General features: G+C 35.7%; 1 protein-coding gene across 3 annotated transcripts in view; it reads left to right on the top strand.

Annotated features, from left to right (window-relative positions):
- Positions 1 to 20,647, top strand: part of REV3L (REV3 like, DNA directed polymerase zeta catalytic subunit) — a 184,304-nt gene that overhangs the window by 137,628 nt on the left and 26,029 nt on the right. For 2 of the 3 annotated variants that reach the window (XM_059401212.1, XM_059401213.1), the window contains exons 21-25: positions 194 to 312; positions 10,014 to 10,155; positions 11,828 to 12,072; positions 13,041 to 13,149; positions 15,011 to 15,217. In XM_059401212.1, the coding sequence (XP_059257195.1) occupies positions 194 to 312; positions 10,014 to 10,155; positions 11,828 to 12,072; positions 13,041 to 13,149; positions 15,011 to 15,217 (822 nt within the window). Of the gene's footprint in view, positions 1 to 193; positions 313 to 10,013; positions 10,156 to 11,827; positions 12,073 to 13,040; positions 13,150 to 14,430; positions 14,552 to 15,010; positions 15,218 to 20,647 lie in introns of those variants that run through there. The other variant, XM_059401214.1, reaches the window with a different exon arrangement.

The raw sequence follows: 20,647 nt of genomic DNA, 5'->3' as shown, positions 1-20,647 counted from the left end.
AAGACTATATATACATAGTTTTCAATTATTTATGATTCACTTGTAACAAATCATTTTTACAGGTAGCTTTCATATCTACCGTGAAAAGTTTGAAGTAATATTACAGATCTTTTAGAACAAAATTTGCACGTAATTACAAACATTATTATAATGAAGTCTTGGTTTTGTTGGTTTTTTGTGTGTTTTCTTTTAGGTGGCTCTAACTAACTATACCTTTGAAAATGTGAGCTTTCATGTTCTTCATCAGCGTTTTCCCCTCTTTACCTTTCGAGTGTTATCGGATTGGTTTGATAACAAGACAGATCTGTACAGGTAATGTTTTATAACTCTGAAGAGGATAATATCCCTGTTAAAATGAGTATTATTAGAGTATAACTTAACATACAATAAAATGCACACATTTAAATTGTATTATGCCACGACTTTACAAAAGGTATACACCCTGTAACCGCCACCCCAGGATAGATAGTCAACCTACCGTCCCTGAAGCATCCAGGTAAGTACTAATTGAATTTCTATTACTACAGATCAGTTTTGCCAGTTCTAGAACTTCATATAAATAGAATTATTTACAATCTACCTATTTTTCTCTGGGTTCCTTCAAGAAGGCATAATAATTTTTGAGATTCAGCCATGTTGTTGCATAAGCCAGTAACTTGTTCATTTTTATTACTAAGTGATATCCAGTTGTATGAATATACCACAATATATTTATCCGATCACCTGTTGATGGACAATTGGGTTGTTTCTCATTTGAGACTGTTATGAATAAAACTGCATGCAAGCCTGTATGTGAATACACATTTTCATTTCTCTAGAAGTAGAATTGCAGGGTCACATGGTTAGTATGTTTAATATTTTAAGAAACTGCTTAATTGTTTCCTTTGGCAGTTCTGCTGCTAGTTGGCTGGCAATAAATTCTCTCAGCCTTTATTTATCTGAAAATGTCTTTATCACATCCTTATATTTGAAGGGTATTTTCAGTGTCTAATTCTGGGGTTGAGATTTTTTTTTCTTCCACCATTTTAAAGATTTCACTCCCTTTTCTTCTGGCCTCCATTTCTAATGAGAAATCAATAGTCATTCTCCTCGTTTTTCCAGTGTATGCAGTACATTTTTTTCAAAGTCAGACTTCATGAATAGCTGACTGCTACTGTTCCTGTGTGTAAGATTTATAGTGGAGGCAGGGGCATTACTCAGCTCTCCTGATCCGGAGTCAGTCTTTAGAGGTTCCTATTCTCCTGGGGCTTGGGGATGAGGCTTTCTCAACAGTCCTGGACTTCTCACAGAGCAGTGGACCTCTGCTTTGTACAATTCCTTCCTCATCAGCGCAGTTTCCTTGCTTGGAATCTATGATGGAAAAGTTCCCTGCCTCTTTCCCAGTGGTAGACAGCTGTTGCTTGTTACTTAGTACAAGACCCACAGTTGGAACAGGGGAGCTTGCCTGCCCTTCCTTCAGGTGCAGTTTTTGCAACTACCCCTTTCCCAGCAGCAGACATATTTTGCATCTTTTCTTTCCCCAGAGATAGTGGATCTCTGCTTAAATCCTGAGGATTAGAGTTTCCTGCCAGGCTGCAGCAGCTCAAGGCTTTGCTTCACAGGAGAGAAAAGTCAGAGAAAGATGCAGGATTTCATTCCTTTGTGCCCTGCCCAGCCCCGAGGCTTGGAGGGGGGGCCCATGGAAAAATACTCCTCTGGTATCTGGGGTTCCCAGCGATTATAAACTGTCATGTTGGCCCATCCCTGACCTTTAAGAATTTATTAGCATTAATGGTTTCACTCTTAAGTGCTTTTATGGTGCTGCCTGTGCTGCCAGTGTTCTGCCAAAGATGAAGTAAGTTACGTGTCCTGTCTGTCTTTAGATGTATTTGTCACCCTGTAAATTTTAATTCACCTGGTTCTCTTGTAGCCTCAACTTTCTGATGGCCTTAAGAAAACATGATTTTGTAGATTATTGAGCTCTTTATAATTGGAGTGATATCCTTCTGCAGCTTTCTTTATCTGAAGCAGAATTCTGTGATTTTTTTTTTTTCCTGGTTGCTTTCAAGGTTTTTCTCTTTACCTTTACTTTTCAGTAATTTCACTATGATATTCATAAATGTGGATTTTTAAGAATTTATATAACTTTCTTGGTGTTTGCTGTGCTTCATGGATTTTTAAATTGATGTTTTTCATCAAATTTAGGAAATTTTTGGCTATTTAAATATTTTTTTCGGCCCCCCACTTACTTTTTTCTAAGACTCCAAATTACATGTGTATTAAACTATTTGACAGTGTCCCACAGATCTTTGAGGCTCTGTGCATTTTTCTTCAGTGTTTTCTCTAACCACCTATCTTTAGATTCACTAACTTCCTTCTGTCATCACCGATCTGCTGTTAAGGCCAGCCAATACGTTTTATATTTCAGTTTTTGTATTTTTAGTTCCCAAGTTCTCATTTGGTTCTTTCTTTTTATAGTTTCCATATTTTGTTGCCCTGTCTATTTGCACATTAAGACTATATTTCTTTTAATCTTTTAAATATTTTTTTCCTTAGATTCCTGAACATATCTATAGTAGTTACTAAATTCAACATCTGGCTATCTCAGTATTAGTTTCTGTTTAACTGCTTTTTTTCTTAACTGGGTCATATTTTTTTAAAACATTTTTTAAATTTAAATTCAATAATTAACATAATTTATTGCTGGTTTCAGAGGTACAGGCCTATGGTTCATCAGTCTTATGGGTTATATTTTTTGTTTATTTCTTTGCATGATTATATAATGGCTGTTGTTGATATTTTCTTGTACACATTCTGGATTTTTGTTATCTTCTGTGAAGCGTGTTTATTTTTGTTCAAGTTGGTAATTCAGTTATTGGCCAATCACCTTGAACTTACGTAAACCTGGTTTTTATGCTTTGTTAAGGTGATTCTCTGGTAAGCCCAAGTGTTTTCTACGCCCCTCAAACTTGGCAGGATTCAGTCTCCAAACCGTTTCATTTGCATATTGTTAGTGCTTGGTTTTAGGTTTGTCTGGAGTAGGCCTTTATCTAGGGCAAAGGCCTCCTAAGGCATGGTTTTTCTGGACTCCCAGGTAGATGCCCACCTTATTAATAAAGGGATAATGAGGTCTCTCCTCTCTAGTGTTGCTGGGCCTCCAACCTGAGCACTGCCTGAATAGTTTTGTTCCAAACCCAAGCTCACAGTGGCTGCTCCTTAGTAAGCATCACTTGGTTTCATCTTCCTCATTTTCAGCACAGCCCTGGGCCAGTTACTCACAGGAAACCCCCACCTGTATTTCTGACTGCTAACCTTTGCTGCTTGCACAGACACTCAGTCCCTCAGTTTCTAGCTATGAACTGCCTGAACTCTGATCTTTGCCTCCTCAGCTTAGCAAGACAAACTACTTAAATTCTAGCATAATTAGAATTATCTCCACATGGGCTGGGGTTCACTAGCACAGTCTTCCATTGCCTGTCGTTCTTTGCCCAGTTTATCAAAGCAGGAAAGCTAGTCCAGTGCCATTTATTCCATCATTGTCAGAAGTGAAAATCCCCACCCCCACTTTTCTTTAAGTTGAAGGTAAAACAGGAGTAATAAGCTTAGAAAATAGCTATATATTAAAAAAAAAAGTCCTGAAATTAATATGTCCAGAGTTTGAAATGAATGAAGTTCTGCTCTTTGAATTGTAAGGCCACATGATGGTGAGGATGGAAATATAGCTTCAAAAACAATTTGAAATATTTGGGCAAACTGCTTTCTGAGTATGTCATCTCTGATCTCTTCTGAAGAATCTAAAGGAAGTGAAGTGTGAAGTCACAGAAAGCACTAAGCTTATGATCAAAGACAGAAATAGAAGTTTAGAAGTTATCAATAAATAAAATGAAGCTTTTATTTATTTTTTAAAGATTTCTTTATTAGAGGGGCACCTGGGTGGCTCAGTGGGTTGAGCCACTGCCTTCAGCTCAGGTCGTGATCTCAGGGTCCTGGGATCAGGCCCCACATCGGGCTCCTTGCTCAGTGGGGAGCCTGCTTCTCTCTCTGCCTCTGACTGCCTCTCTGCCTGCTTGTGATCTCTGTCTCTCTCTGTGTCAAATATAAAAATAAATAAAATCTTTAAAAAAAGAAAAGATTAATTTATTAGAGAGAGAGAGTGTGTGCGTGCACGAGCGGGGTAATGAACAGAGGGTGAGAGAGAATCTCAAGCTGACTCCCCATTGAGCGTGGAGCCCGATGCAGGCTTGATCTCATGACCGGAGATCATGACCTGAGCCGAAACCAAGAATCAGATGCTCAACCCGCTGAACCACGCAGGCATCCCAAACTCAAACTTTTAATAATAGTATTAAGTTTAACATTGAAAGCTACATTTGGTGGTTTATTTATGAGCCCTAAAATGCATTAAATGCATATTTTGCTACCTCTAATTAGGCATTATCTAGGATAAGTAATTGCTTTCGCGAGGTGAAATAGAGAGCTGGACCTAACATACTACATAAAGGACTTGAACTAGTTATTAGACCATTTATGTTAGATGGCTTGTTTTACGTGGAGAGATTTTTCTTTGGAGACACTTTGGAAGATCACACAATTTTATTTTTAAATTTAAGTGAATTATTTGCATTTGCTAAAAAAATAATAATTTGCACTTTCTTTCTACAGTGTTTTAAGTAAATAGGCACATTTTTTATAAATTGCCTTGGAAATTAAAGGAATTTGCAAGAGTCAAGAATTTCTTGTATTAAATCTGTTTGTAAAGTATGAGGGAGCCCTGATTATTATCATTTTGTTTTTGTAAATTCACATTTGGTCTCCTGAAAGCCCTTGATTTATATAAATGAGTTAAGTTCTCAGAGTTATGTTGTTAGAATGTATTTTTCCATACCATGTTTAGATTCCTCAGCCAGCTTATAAAACCTTCCTAATCTCTAATATTCATGATCTAGGGAACTCATAGTAGCATTCTTATTTTATCTGCTTTCCAAGCAATAGTTTGGAATACTATGCCAGTTTCTGAGGTAGGAGCTATATGTCAGTAACAGAAGGTTATGTTGCTCAAGAAGATAATATTCAGAATTTTTTTCTTCATTTCCTGGATGTAGAACCAATCCAAAGAAAAAAGTTCAGAGTAACTGAGTTTTTACTTAGACTACTTAATTCTTTTTGTCACTTTCTTCTTACATGCCCTATCCCAGAAAATACCCTGTGCCCTCAAGATGCTCTAAGTTCATCCATTCATCACCTACCCAGGCCTATCATGAGTAGCTTATACTTTATATTTCCCTCCCTCTTCCCCAAATAAAAACTTGTGTTTGGGTGCCTGGGTGGCTCAATCAGTTAAGCGTCTGCCTTTGGCTTAGGTCATGATCTGAGGGTCCTGGGATGGAGTCCCACATCAGGCTCTCTGCTCACAGGGGAGTCCGCTTCTCCCTCAACTTACCCTCCCCCCACCCCCTGCTGCTTGTGACCGCTCCCTCTTTCACTCTCTCGCTCTCAAATAAATAAAATATTTAACAAATAGGTAAAAATAAAAACTTGTATTTGCTTATTATACTTGAGTTTCCCAAAGTATTAGGAGAATGGCATAATTCTTTTTTTTTTTTTAAATTAAGATTATTTATTTATTTATTTGACAGACAGAGATCACAAGTAGGCAGAGAGGCAGACAGAAAGAGGAGGAAGCAGGCTCCCCGCTGAGCATAGAGCCCGATGCGGGGCTCGATCTCAGGACCCTGAGATCATGACCTAAGTGCCCCAAGAGAATGGCATAATTCTTTAACAACAAAATTACCTAACAAAATTCTACTTTGTCACATTATTTTTTTAAAGATCACAATGTCACATGCAGCCAAATGTTTATAGCAGCAATGTCCACAATAGCCAAACTATGGAAAGAGCCTAGATATCCATCATCAGATAAATGGATAAAGAAGTTGTAGTATAGGGCGCCTGGGTGGTTCGGTGGGTTAAGCCACTGCCTTTGGCTCAGGTCATGATCTCAGGGTCCTGGGATTGAGTCCCACATCGGGCTCTCTGCTCAGCGGGGAGCCTGCTTCCTCTTCTCTCTCTCTGCCTGCCTCTCTGCCTACTTGTGATCTCTCTCTGTCAAATAAATAAATAAAATCTTTAAAAAAAAAAAAAAAAGAAGTTGTAGTATATATATATATATATACACACACACACACACAATGGAATATTATGCAGCCATTGAAAAAAAAATGAAATCTTGCCATTTGCAATGACGTGGATGGAACTAGAGGGTACTATGTTAAGTGAAATAAGTCAAACAGAGAAAGACAATTATCATATGACCTCACTGATGTGAAGAATTGGAGAAATAAGACAGAGGATCATAGGGGAAGGGAGGGAAAAATGAAGCAAGATGAAACCAGAGAGGGAGACAAACCATAAGAGACTCTTAATCTCAGGAAACAAACTGAGGGTTGCTGGAGGGGAGGAGGGTGAGAAACATTGGGGAGAGTATTTACTATGGGGAGTGCTGTGAATTGTGTAAGACTGATGAATCACAGACCTGTACCCCTGAAACAAATAATACATTATATATGTTAATAAAAAAAAATAAAGACCACAATGTAATTCCATTCTCTTTTTATACCATTGTGGCGACCCAAATAGGACTAGAAAGTAGGATTGAAGGTGATCTTATTTTCTTTTTTTAAAGATGTATTTATTTATTTTAGAGAGAGAGCAAGCAGGAAGGAGGAGTAGAAGGGCAGTGAGAGAGAGAGTTCCAAGCAGACTCTGAGCTAAGCACGGAGCCCAACACAGGGCTTGATCTCATGGCCCTGAGATCGCAACCTGAGCTGGAACAAAGAATAGGTCATTTAACCAATGATCCACCCAGGTGCCCTGTGAAGGTGATCTTATTTTAAAAGATTGCTCTTTTAATTTAAAAAGTCCACTTTTTAAATACTTTCAAAATGTCAGGAAAGATAAGGAGTGATGTCAGCAAGATGGTGGAGTGGGAAGCCATAGATCCTCTTTCCCCTATAAACACACTGATTCAGCAACAATTCACAGACAAACTTCCTTTGTGAGAAATCCAGAAACTAATTGAAAGACTCCTGTGCCCTGGATGAATGCTGAACCAGAATCACCAAAGCTGGAGGGAGATTTAAGACACCCTCTTACCAGAGTCCCTGCCTCTGGCTCAGAGCCATATGATCACAAAATGGCCCCCAGCTCTCTGCTCCCACAGAAGAAGGGTTGGTTCGCATATCGGCACCCCAACTTTTCCAAAGGGGCTCTGACAAGTTCACCAGTCTAGCTGCAGAGCCAAATGGAGATGGTGGTATGGGCTGATAGATGCCATAGATCCTTCTCCACTGCTTAGCACAAAGTGAGTGGATGACAAATACCACCTCTCAGCTTACCCCCTGGAGAGAGAAAGAGATCCGTGCATCCAGTACCCTAACTCCTGCACAGCTACACAGAGAACTGCCATCTGTCTTTCCAGTCTTGGAGCTCTGACAGGTTCAACAGAAAAAAGACAGTGGTTTGGACTATCAGACACCATAACTCCACCTTCTGCTCAACAGAGAGTAGGTAAACAGAAACCACAACTGCCCGCTTCTACCTGGAAAGTGAATGAGTTGGTAGAGGCCCCCAGAATCTCTGGCTGGAATGAGTGGTGGAGACCTCCTATATGAGGCTAGTCCATGACTGGGAGAAGTGCCTGCTTTGTCTAATGTGGGACACCAGCATGGAAAGTTGAGGAAAATGAGGAACCAGGCAAAGATACTCCATACAAAGGAAAATAAATATCCAGAAACTGACCATAATGAAGCACTTACATGATTATTACATATTAATATACATACTGTACCAAATATACATATTATACAGTATTATTGCCTTGACAGTCTAAAAAAATACATTAAAATGTGATAGAATTTTTTACCTGTCAAACTAGTAATCACTTAAATATTATAATCCCCAATGTTGGCAAAGATGCAAAGAAAACAAGCACTTTATCATCATTAGCTTGAATGTAATTTATTAAAGCCTTTTGGAAAGCAGTATGCACTACATATTAAAAACTAAACCATAACAGACCTTTTGACCAAATCTAGGAATTTATCTTTTTTTTATATATATTTTATTTGGAAATATTTCAGTATCAGTTCATAGATGTAGCTATGAAGATGTTCATCACAGCATTTTTTATAGTAATGAAAAATACTCAATAACAGAGCCATTGAATTATGTTATAATTGTAATAGTATATTCAATAGATATAAAAATATATAAGCATGTAGAAATAGTCACAATATATTGTTAGAAATGCAACTTATAGAACATTTCTTTTTGTCTATTTAAAAATTGAATATAAAATTTTTAAGACAGGTTTTTGTTTAATTCTTTTTAACAGTTTTACTCAGAATTCACATACCGTATAAGTCATCCATTTAAAGTGTACAGTTTAGTGATTTTCATGTATTCAGTTGTGCAACCATTACCACAGTAAATCTTAGTATTTGCATTACCCCAAGAAGGAACCCTGCATCTCCTAGTCATCACCCTACTGTCCTCCCTTCTCTGCCCCCATCCCTATTAATCTGCTTTCTTTCTCTGCAGATTTGCCTGTTCTGGATATTTCCTATAAAAAGATTCACGCAATATGTTGCCTTTTATAGCTGACTTAGTGTGTTGTTCAGATTAATTCATATTGTAGCATGTGTCAGTACTTCATTTCCTTTTATTGCCAAATAATAGTCCATCATATGGATATATATCACATTTTGTTTATTCATTCATCAGTTGATGGACACTTGGGTTATTTCCACTTTCTGGCTATTTCGAGTAGTGCTGTTAAGAACATTTGTATTGGATTTTTGTGTAGATGTATGTTTTCATTCTTGGATATATACTGAGGAGGGGAATCAGTGAATTCTATAGTAACTCTATGTTTAACAGTTTGAGGAACTGCCAAACTGTTTGCCAGTGCAACTGCACTATTTTACATTCCCACCAGCAGTATATAAGGGTTATAGTTTCTCCATACCCTCTCTAATACTTGTTATTATCAGTCTTTTTTATTATAGGGTGATTTTTTTCCTTCATGTTCATTTTCCAGTATTTCTGTATTAGTCATGTATCATGACTTTTAAGACTTTTTTTATTGAACAGTTATATGACTGTATTGTTCTAAAAGCCATGTAATTAAAGGTTGCAAAATATTTGAACGTTACTTTCATTAAATGAATGAAGTTTATTCTTTTTAATATACCTTTAGATCATTTTTACATTTTAATACTCAGTCAAAACTTTTGTTCCTAGGGAGCCTGCTTTCTCCTCTCTGCCTGCTTCTCTGCCTACTTGTGATCTCCATCTGTCAAATAAATAAAATCTTAAAAAAAAAAAAAACAACTTTTGTTCCTGGCTTTGGTGGAAGGTTTTTTGTTGTTGTTTGATTATTAACAACAAAGGCAGGGTAAAGAGATCAATTTATGTAAAGATTTAAATCACAAAGAACAGAATATTTGTGTGTTCACAGAAAATACTGATTTGACATATATTTACCCCAGGTATAATCTCATTATTTTCCTAAATCATCAACAAATTAATGTGTTTCTTCCCATGAACAGTTAGTAGGCATGCTTTTAGGCTGGTATTGGTAGTGATAACCCAAAGCCTCCACATTCTTTAAAAACCTATAGAGACAGTGCATTATAATTGTATTATTTAAAAACCTATAGAGACAGCAGTAGCACCTAAGAAAGTGTTAATTTCTTATAATAAAAATAGAGTAACAACAAGCAAAATACTGAGAATAATTATCCTTACAAGTACTACTTTAAAGTTGGTGTATTTTCACTAGGTTTTATGCCTTTGAAATATATGAAATTTTCTAATGTTTAACTCCTTTACATATTTTGCTAATGGCTCACATCATGACTGCCTAGTTAAATCCTCGTTTTTAATGTGTAGGTTTTGGCAAAATTAAAAGTACTAGTTTCAAGCATCCACACTTTTCCCTAATGTTCATAGCATGGATTCTCTTTTTTTAACAGATGGAAAATGGTTGATCACTATATTAGCCGTGTCCGTGGAAATCTCCAGATGTTAGAACAGCTGGACCTGATTGGGAAAACCAGTGAAATGGCTAGACTTTTTGGCATTCAGTTTTTACATGTACTGACAAGGGGTTCACAGGTAGGAAATCAATTTTCTTACACACTTGAGAGTTCTATGTGAGTGACATACTTTTGTGATATTTGCGGTAATGTGATATTTTGAACTTTCTATGTGGTACTAATATATAGCTGATTAATCAAATCTTATCATTTTATTTTCTGGAAAAGCTCTAATTTCACTTAACAGCTCCATTTTTTATTTTCTCTCCATGCCAACTTTCTGACCACTGCTAAGTTTTTCATGCTGTTAAAAAACTAAATGACTGTGTCCCTGGGATGATATTTTGATCCTGAGTATTGTCAATGTGATTAGGGAAGCCTTCAAAACCCCTTAAAACTAGGGAAGAAGCAGCAAAGAAAGTCTGCCTGTCTTTTGTTTTACATTCCTAATTTCATCATGTTGTAATTCCCAAATAAAAGTTGAATGTAAAAAGGAAGAGGATTTGGGAATCAATATAAGTAACTGTATCACTTTTTTAAGAAGTTAAAAATAGGATCTTAGAAGTAATTTAATTCATAAGTTTTTAATTAATTATATGAGAGATTTTGTCAAATGCATCACCCAAAAAGATTTCATGCATTCATTCAATAAATATTTATTTGAGTACCTTTAGTGTGTTAAATAAACACTAGGCATCAGGGATACTACATCCATTCACTCAGGTTCCTTACCTCATAGAGTCTTTTATTTTTAATTATTTTAATTAGTGTAGGTCTGTAACATTTCTCCATTCTACCAATTCACTAAATATAGCAAAAATAGAGTTCTAATTACTTTGACATGTTTATTAAAAGGCAAAGTATGTTTATTTAATTATATTGCTTATAAGCTATTTGTACCCTCCACAAATTTTTTAAATGATTTGAGCTAGCTTTATAATAAGGGGCAAAGATACTTGAAAACAACATGAGAACATTTCTGTGAACCCATTCTGGCTCTTGTGAGTGCTTTCCTTTTCTAATACTTCAAGCCATCTACTTAATAGTGGTTATTATAAACAATCAGTAATTGTTTGATTTAATTTTGTTAGGGACTGGTATGAAGTTTACTACCTTTCAATTCTGAAATCCTTGTGTTTCCTTCTTGGAAAATTGGAATAACATTTATCCATCTCAAGTCTCCTGACTCTCATTCTCTAATTTTCTCAAATAAAGTTCTCAGAGATCATTGGCCAACTTTTCAATGCAACTGTTAAACTATACAGTCTTTGCCACACTATGTTTATTATACATAGATGTTTTTAAATATAAAAAGAAATCTAATTTTGTCTCCTGTCTTTCCAAAATTTGACTTGTTGTATAAGTTATTTGATGTATTTTACAGCTTTTATAAAAGTTATAGAAATATAGGAAAAGGATTTATGAATGTCTTTTATAGGCACCTGAAAACTGACTAAATAACCCATAGTCTACAACTGTATTATAAAAACGTATCCTTGGTGCACCTGGCTGGCTCAGTCCATGAAGCATCCAACTCTTGACCTCAGTTCAAGTCTTGATCTCAGGTCCTAAGTTGAAGCCTCATGTTGGGCTCCATGCTGGGTATGGAGCATACTTTAAAAACCTATAAGAATGCAGCTTTATTCAGAAGAGGAGAACATCCCCTAAATGATTATCATATATTCAGAGACCAATATATTTCTATTTAAACTGTTATTTCTTTTCTTCCTACTTCCCCTCTTTTCCTGCAGTACCGTGTGGAATCAATGATGTTGCGTATTGCTAAACCAATGAACTATATTCCTCTGACACCTAGTGTACAGCAGAGATCCCAAATGAGAGCTCCACAGTGTGTTCCCTTGATTATGGAGCCTGAATCTCGCTTCTACAGCAACTCTGTTCTCGTTTTGGATTTCCAGTCACTATATCCTTCGATTGTGATTGCATACAACTACTGTTTTTCCACCTGCCTTGGCCATGTGGAGAACTTGGGAAAGTAAGGGTTTTTGGTTTGTTGTTGTTGGTTTTTTTTTTTTTTCATATTTGTAATTATGTTGTTGTGCTTTGTACTTCTTACTAAAATTAGACTTTGAGTGTCTCTTTGCACTTCATACTGTCCTTTTGAGCAAGAGCAAGATGAATGGGCTATAGCACAGCTAATTCATTCTTTGTAGTTACCTTACTAATTGACTGGATAATTTGTATGACTAATTCAGCATCATGAATGGATGACTCGTGAATAGATCAGTCTTGCAACTTATTTGTTTCATTCTCCATGTACATCCATTTCAGTGGAATTGTTTGAGGATTATGATCTCCTATCTCCAGCTGTCATCTCCTCTTAACCTCTTAAAAATAGTCAGTGATATTTTTAAGTTAAATTGTTAAGTGTTGGGTTTTATTTACTCATGTCAACCAAATTTTATAAACTAAATGAAAATAACATTTTTAATGTTCAAACGAGTATATATTATTCTCATAAGAAATACAGAGTTTTCCTTTATAATAATGATTTTTATGTATTTAAAACCAAGTTACAGTGTTAGCCTAGAGCATACTCATTCCTTCATAGAAAATATTCATGGAAATAATATTAGTAATCCTGTCTTTTTATTAAGAACAGAAATTTGGAAAAGTTATTTAAAATATTTTTATTTAAGGCTTAAATTTTTCTTTAAGGAACTTAGTGTAAAGCGGTCACATGTTGAGTTGAAAGCTGGTATTCAGTATAGATATTGCCCATAAGTTTTAGGATAATGCCATTTAAGAAGGTTTTTTTTTAATAAATTGTGAATATTTAAAGAACTGCTATTTGGTAATATACCAATTACGAAGTAAATTAATTCATGTTTAGAATTCACTTGAAAATGAATTTCTACTGGAGTTCTTAGATTCCTAAAATTGTCTAGTATCACTGTTCTATGATTTGAGAAAGTATTTGCTTAATGTTTTCTTTCTTAATAGGTATGATGAGTTCAAATTTGGCTGTACCTCTCTAAGAGTACCTCCAGATTTACTTTACCAAATTAGGCATGATATCACAGTGTCCCCCAATGGAATAGCTTTTGTCAAGGTAATACTCTCTTGTAAGTGAAAGGTATCGACTGTGGCTTAATATTTGGAGAGCTGATGATTTAGATTATATCCTGTTGGCATGTAAAACAAAGAAAAAAAAAAACAAGTTTGCTTGAGTATATTGTGTTAAAAAGTAAAGATACATGAATCTGCTAAGAAATTACTTTTTAAAAACCAGTTACCTTGTTTTGCATGAATTTAGATTTAAAGTCTTTTAGCTGTTAGATTTTAATTTTTAATGAAATACTGAAAGAAATAAATGTGTATATATACTTTCTGACCTCTTTAGAATCTGAGATTTAAATAGCTGTTTGACAGTCACTACAATGTTAACTTATAAAGATTCAGATCGCTTTAATGTGTAAACTCTACTAATTGTTCTTCTACATTATTTTAAATTAAGGCTATCTTAGAAATGATACTCTAATGTATTTATTGATTGCATTTTTAAGATATCCAAACTAAAAATAGGGTCTCTTTTTTCTCTCCCTTCTCTCCCCTTAAAAGAGACCAAAGAGAGCCTCATAAATGAATAAATTAAGCCAAATAGGAGAGAGATCTAGGAGAAGATTATATTGCCTCTCTTATGCCAACTTCATTCCTTTCTCCTTTTTTCCTATTTCTTTACCAGTGAGTCTGACTGTAATCGTGGTACAGTAGGGCAGTTGATGGTAGCATGGACCCCACAAGCCCTCAGATTCATTCTGATGTACTTAGAAAAGTAGCATCATTTTCTACCAGTAAGAGGATGCTGTGTTCAAAGAGTACCCTAAAATTAGATATTTAGATAGGGAAATTCTCACCAGAGACTTCATGACCTGTTCCTTTTTGGAAAATATTACCTCTTTTAACATAATGACATATATTACATTTTAACATAAACATTATGACTGCTTCATAAGGTACACAGAATGAATTAGAGGTTAGAATATGTTTTCATTGTCACATATGTAGTGGCTTGTTATATTATCTCCCTTTAACAGTATTTTTAAAATTTGCATCTACATTTTGACCCAAAATGTAAAGCTTAATAAAACTAAGATTTTTTTAATATTCAGAAGTGTGATTATCCTTATACCTAAGATTTTAATTGTTCAGTCCAACATGCATTACCTTGCACGTGTCTGTGAATCATCTTCAAAGTTAATACTGTTTTGTGGTTTTTCATTCCTACTGGAGTTCTCATAAATTCTCCCTAGTCTTGATTAATACAAATGATTTTTTTATTTTTTTTGGCATCAACAAATTTTATCACCTCACTATTCATCCCCTCTTCCAGATTGCTAATAAATATAGGCCGGAGGGGATGGCTTAGTGGTCTAAGCATCACATTTGAAATACCTAGAGTCCCTGGAACTGCAGGTTTGAATGTCAGCAGAGTCAACCCAGCTCATCATTCTTCCAAGGTAGATAAATGGAGTTCCATGCAGATTACTGTGTGGGGTCATTAGGATGAGATCTTTAAAAACTGAGGTTTGTTATGAGTGATACAAATCCCATGTGTCTTTCTGAAAGAGTGGGGGTTTGGATCAAAGTTTTGAACAAAATTTCCCTCTGAACTTGTTGTATGGTCTCTTATGCGCTAGTTGACATCCTCCTTCCTGGAGGTCTCTGAACTCACATGGTAGTGCTACATTAGATTTATGAACATTATAGGAACCATTTAGGAGAAAAGTCCTCTTCAAAAGAAAGAAAATGTGATGATTTTGTATTGATGGCCACTGGCCCTGTGGCTGCTCAGTTGTTAGTATGTTTCAATTCATGACAGATGGCCATTGTTAAACTTTGTGCTTCCTTCTTAATTATTTAAATCTATAACTTTTAAGGGATTTTAAATATTCTTTTTTTCTTTATGATAGCCTTCAGTAAGAAAAGGTGTGCTACCAAGAATGCTCGAAGAAATTTTAAAGACTAGACTCATGGTGAAGCAATCAATGAAGGCTTACAAGCAGGACAGAGCCCTTTCCCGAATGCTGGATGCACGTCAGCTAGGACTTAAGCTTATAGCAAATGTCACATTTGGCTATACAGCTGCAAATTTTTCTGGAAGAATGCCATGCATTGAGGTAAGTGATAGTTTTTTCAAGAGACTAAAGCAGCATTAAGTGAATATCTGATCATTGAAGTATTTTGTTTTGTTTTGACTAAAGAGTTTCATTTCCGTGATTTAAGATTGGTTTTGTTCAAACTGGAGCTTGTATACATACAAAATCTTATGGGTTTTAGGGTTTTCCTCTATGAGAACTCTTCATCATACACAGTTTCTCCATATCTAGATGAGCACACTGTAGCAAACTATTAGCATGAGATTTAGTGCCACGTTTATAGCAGCATTTACAACAACCTTCATACTAAATAAGTCCTTTTAATGTATTGACAGATCTGATGCTAGGTTGGCCTCTCCAAATGTCAGAATAACCAACATTCTGTGTTTACTAATGTACCAGTAGATATGAAGCAAAACCTTTGTTTTGCAGAGGTAGTTGCAATTGAAAGATACTTTTCACAGAATAAGACTAATTTTTTGCTATATACTAAAGGTGTTAATTTAACATAAATACAATATAGTGTGACAAGAGTAATGCAGTAACATACTAGTGATTAAGAGCAGAGTAGATTTATTTTATTGGTGATCTTTTTATGCCAAACAAAGGTCCAGCGTGTCAGAAGCTCAAAATTATCCGTTTCTCTCCACAATAAGTAAAAAGCTAAACATACTAAAAAATCAACTCTTCTTAGATGTGTCAGAGAAGTGAGGTCACAGGCAAACCAGTACCCCCAAAACTGAAGAGTCCAGTAGGTAAATACAAAGAATCACAACTTACAAGAGCAGAAACCCAGACACACACACCTCTGCAGGAACCAGTGCTGAGGAGGGGAAAGTGGGTAAGTCTGACAGATTAAGACCCCAGGGGACCCAGTCATCGGGACCCCTACAGTTTTGTGACTTTTACCTCTGCGAGCTCAACCAGGTTCTCAGAGGTTTTCTCTCACAGAAGAAAAATTCCCCTGTGCTTCTGGCAAAGGAAGGGGAAACCATTTTGAAAGACATCAGAGTGTTCTGTTCTTGAGAAGGTCCACCTTCAGGGATACTATTTAACTGGAGCCTAACTGACCTGAGAGAAGGGAAATACCCAGTTCCAAGTGCACTGGCCTTCCATGTGGAGAAAAGGAAATATACTAGCCCACTCTCCATCCTGTCCCACCAAAGATGGGGAAAAAAACAGAAGCACATGTGAAGTCTATAGTTTAGAGGAACAGTTTCACTGAAAGAGTAAGACCTACTCATAGAACTATAGAATACTTCCTCCCCCACAGATGACCACCATATTATTAACGATCTATTTATGGCAGTCCTTTTTACCTGATGTATCCATCTATCAAAAAAGTAAATAAATAAATAAAGACATACCAAAAGCCAAAAAACACAGTTTGAAGAGACAGAGCAAACATCGGAACCAAACTTAGATGTGGCAGGGGTGTTGGAATTATCATACTGCAAATTTAAAACAACTGTTAGGATGCTAAGAGCGCTAATGGATCAAGTACACGCGTGAAAGGACAAATGAGCAATGTAAGCAGAGACATGAAGACACTAAGAAAGAACCAAAAAGAAATACTAGATATCAAAAACACATTAATAGAAATGAAGAATGCCTTGTTAGTAAACTAGATGTAGAGAGAAAGAATCTGGATTGGAAGAAATCTCCATCCAAACTGACAAAACTAGGGGCTCCTGGTGACTCAGTGTGTTAAAGCCTCTGCCTTAGGTTTGGTCATGATCCCAGCGGGGAGCCTGCTTCCTCCTCTCTTTGCCTGCCTCTCTGCCTACTTGTGATCTCTGTCTGTCAAATAAATAAATAAAATCTTAAAAAAAAAAAAAAAACTGACAAAACTAAAAAGTAAAGAGAAAAAAAGATGAAAAAAAAAAAAAAGAATATCCTAAAACTGGAGCAACTACAAAAGGTGTAACATTCATGTAATAGGGAGTCCAGAAGGAGAAGAAAGAAAGGAACAGAAAAAAATGTTTGAAACAGTAATGACTGAAAATTTCCCAAAACCAATGTCAGACCCCAAACCACAGATCCAGGAAGTTCAAAGAACACCAAACAGAATAAATGCTCAAAAAACTAAACCTAGAGATACCCTCTTCATACTATAGAAAATCAGTAGTAAAATTAAAATCCTAAAAGAAGACAGAGGGGGAAAAATACCTTGCCTATATGGAAGCAAAGGTAAGATTTACATCCACCTTCTCCTCTTAAATCATGTAAGCAAGAAGAAAATGGAATGAAATACTTAATATTGAGAGAAAAATACTCCAACATTAAAATCTGTACCCTGAAAAATTATTGTCCAAAAGCAAAGGAAAAATGAAAACTTTCTCAGACAAACAAAAATTGAGGGAATTTGTTGGCAATTGACCTGCCTTGTAAGAAATGTTACAAGAAACTCTTTAGAGGGAAGAAAAATGATAGAGGTCAGAAACTCAGATCTACATAAAAAAACAAAACAACCTCAGAGAAGGAATAAAGGCAGGTAAAATAAACACTTTTATTTTTCTTACTCTTAATCTAACAGATTATAATTTGTTCAAAATAATAGCAACAATGTATTTGATTATGTATGTTTGTATGTATGCTTATGTATAAGTAAAACGAATGACAAATGACAAAAGGGTTTGGAGGAATTGGATTATTTCATCATTATAAAGCACTGCACTACTGTGATGTGGTATAGTAGTATTTGAAAGTGGTATATTGAAAGTAAATGTAGGGCGTCTGGGAGGCTCAGTGGGATAAGGCCTCTGCCTTCAGCTCAGGTCATGATCCCAGCGGCCTGGGATGGAGCCCCATATCGGGCTCTCTGCTCAGCAGGGAGCCTGCTTCCTCCTCTCTCTCTGCCTGCTTCTCTGCCTACTTTGATCTCTCTGTCAAATAAATAAACAGAATCTTTAAAAAAAAAAAAAAAGTAAATGTATATTTCAAAATCAAGGCAACAACCACTTTTATAAAAAGTAAGATAATAATTGGTATGTAAAAAAGAGAAAAGGGAATCATTTCAAAGAGTCAAAATCACAAAAGGCAGAAAAAGAGAGGAAAACGAAAATAAGGAACAAAAAACAAGGGCAACATACCGGAAAAAATAAGATCAGTAAGGATGTAGTTGAACTCAGCAGCATCATCAACTGAATATAGTGGGTATTTATAGAATACTTCATCCAGCAACACTCAAATATGCATTCTTCTTAAGCTCGCATGGAACATGCACCAAGACACACCACATTGTGGGTCATAAAACACACCTTAACAATTTTAAAAGATATAAATCATATAGTGTCTGCTTTCAAAGCACAATGCAATTAAACTAGAAATCGATAATAGAGAGCTGGAAAAATCCCCACATGCTTAAGATTAAATAACACATGGGTCAAAGAAAAAAATATCTTGAAAGAATTTTTTTTTTTTTTAGATTTATTTATTTATTTAACAGAGAGAGAGATTACAAGTAGGCCGAGAGGCAGGCAGAGAGAGAGAGAGAAGGAAGCAGGCTCCCTGCCGAGCAGAGAGCCCGATGTGGGACTCGATCCCAGGATGCTGAGCTGACGGCAGCGGCTTAACCCACTGAGCCACCCAGGCGCCCCTTGAAAGAAATTTTAAAATATTTTGAACTAAAGGACAACACAACTTATCACAATTTGTGGGAATCTGCAAAAGCAGCAAATAGAGGAAAATTTATAGTATTGAATCCATTATTAAAAAAGAAGAGACACATCCAAAACTAATCATCTAAGCTTTCACCTTAGAAAACTAGAATGGAAAAAAATTGTATCAATTCTCTACAATCTTTCAGATATTACAAGCAAAAGGAATACTTTATCATTCATACTGTGAGGCCAGCATGATCCTAACACCAAAACCAGACAAAGACATTACAAGAAAACTACACACCAATATCTCTCATGAACATAGATGCAAATATTTTCAATAGATATTAGCAACCCAAATCCAACAATTTACAAAAATGATTATACATCACAACCAAGTGGAATTTATCCAGGTATGCAAGCTGGTATAACATTCAAAAATTATCTAATAAGATCTATCACATCACATACAGGGTAAATAAGAGCCGCATGATCATAATAATAGATGTAGAGAAATCATTTGACAAAATCCAATATCCATTCATCATAAAGATCCCAGTAAACTAGGAAGAGGGGAACTTTCTCAGCTTTCTAAAGAATATCTACCCCAAAAAAGCCCACAGCTAAATACTTAGCTATGAAAACCTTGAATCTTTCCCACTAAGATTAGGAACAAGGCAAGGATAACCCACTACTTTTCAACATCATAAAAGAATTGGAAGTTAATGCAGTAAGACAAAGAAAAGCACATAAAAAGTATACAGATTGGGAAGGAAAAAATAAAAGTAAAACTGTCTTTGTTACATATGGCATAATCCTCTCTGCAGAAAATCCAAAAGAATTAACAAAAAAATCCTCCTACGCCTAATAAGCAGTTATAGCAGGGTTGCCGAATATAGGGTTAATACAACAAAACTCAGTCATTTCCTGTGTACCAGCAATGAACAAATGAAGTTTGAAATTAAAAATGTAACACCATTTATATTAATCACCCCCCCAAAATAAAATACTTTGTATAAATCTAACAAAGTATGTATAAGATCTCTATGAGGAAAATGACACAACTGGTCAAAGAAATATAAGAGCTAAAAAAAAGGAAAGATACGCCTTGTTGATAGATAAGAAGTCTCAGTATTGTCAAGATGTCAGTTCATGTATAGATTGAATGCAGTCCTGGTCAAAATCCCAGCAAGTTATTTTGTGGGTATTGACAAACTGATTTCAAAGTTTATATGATGAAGTAGAAGACCTAGGATAGACTACACCATTTTGAATAATAAACTCCGAGGACTGACAGTACCTGACTTCAAGACTTACTAAACTACATTAATGAAGGTAGTGTTGTACTGGCCAAGGAATAGTAGTGGAACAGAATAGAGATTACAAAAATAGACCCACATAAATATAGACATCTGATCTTTAACAGAGGAGCAAAGGTAATATAATGTATTGACAATAGAAGATAGTCTTTTCAATAAATGGTACTGGGATGACTGTATATCCACAATCAAGAAAGTCAACCTAGACAAAAATCTTACACGCTTCACAAAATTAACTCAAATTGGATCACAGAACTAAATATAAAACACAAAACTATAAAACTTTTAGAAGATGGGGTGTCTGGGTGGCTCAGTGGGTTTAAGCCTCTGCCTACAGCTCAAGTCATGATCTCAGGGTCCTGGGATAGAGCCCTGCATCGGGCTCTCTGCTCAGCAGGGAGTCTGCTTCCCCTTCTCTCTCTGCCTGCCTCTCTGCCTACTTCTGATCTCTGTCTGGCAAATAAATAAATAAAATCTTTAAAAAAAAAAAAAACTTCTAGAAGATAAACATAGGAAAAATTCTACATGAC

The sequence above is a fragment of the Mustela nigripes genome, chromosome 5, assembly GCF_022355385.1.
Source record: "Mustela nigripes isolate SB6536 chromosome 5, MUSNIG.SB6536, whole genome shotgun sequence".
Lineage (NCBI taxonomy): Eukaryota > Metazoa > Chordata > Mammalia > Carnivora > Mustelidae > Mustela > Mustela nigripes.
Note: the sequence above shows the minus strand (reverse complement) of the source record. Positions and strands in the feature narration are given on the sequence as shown.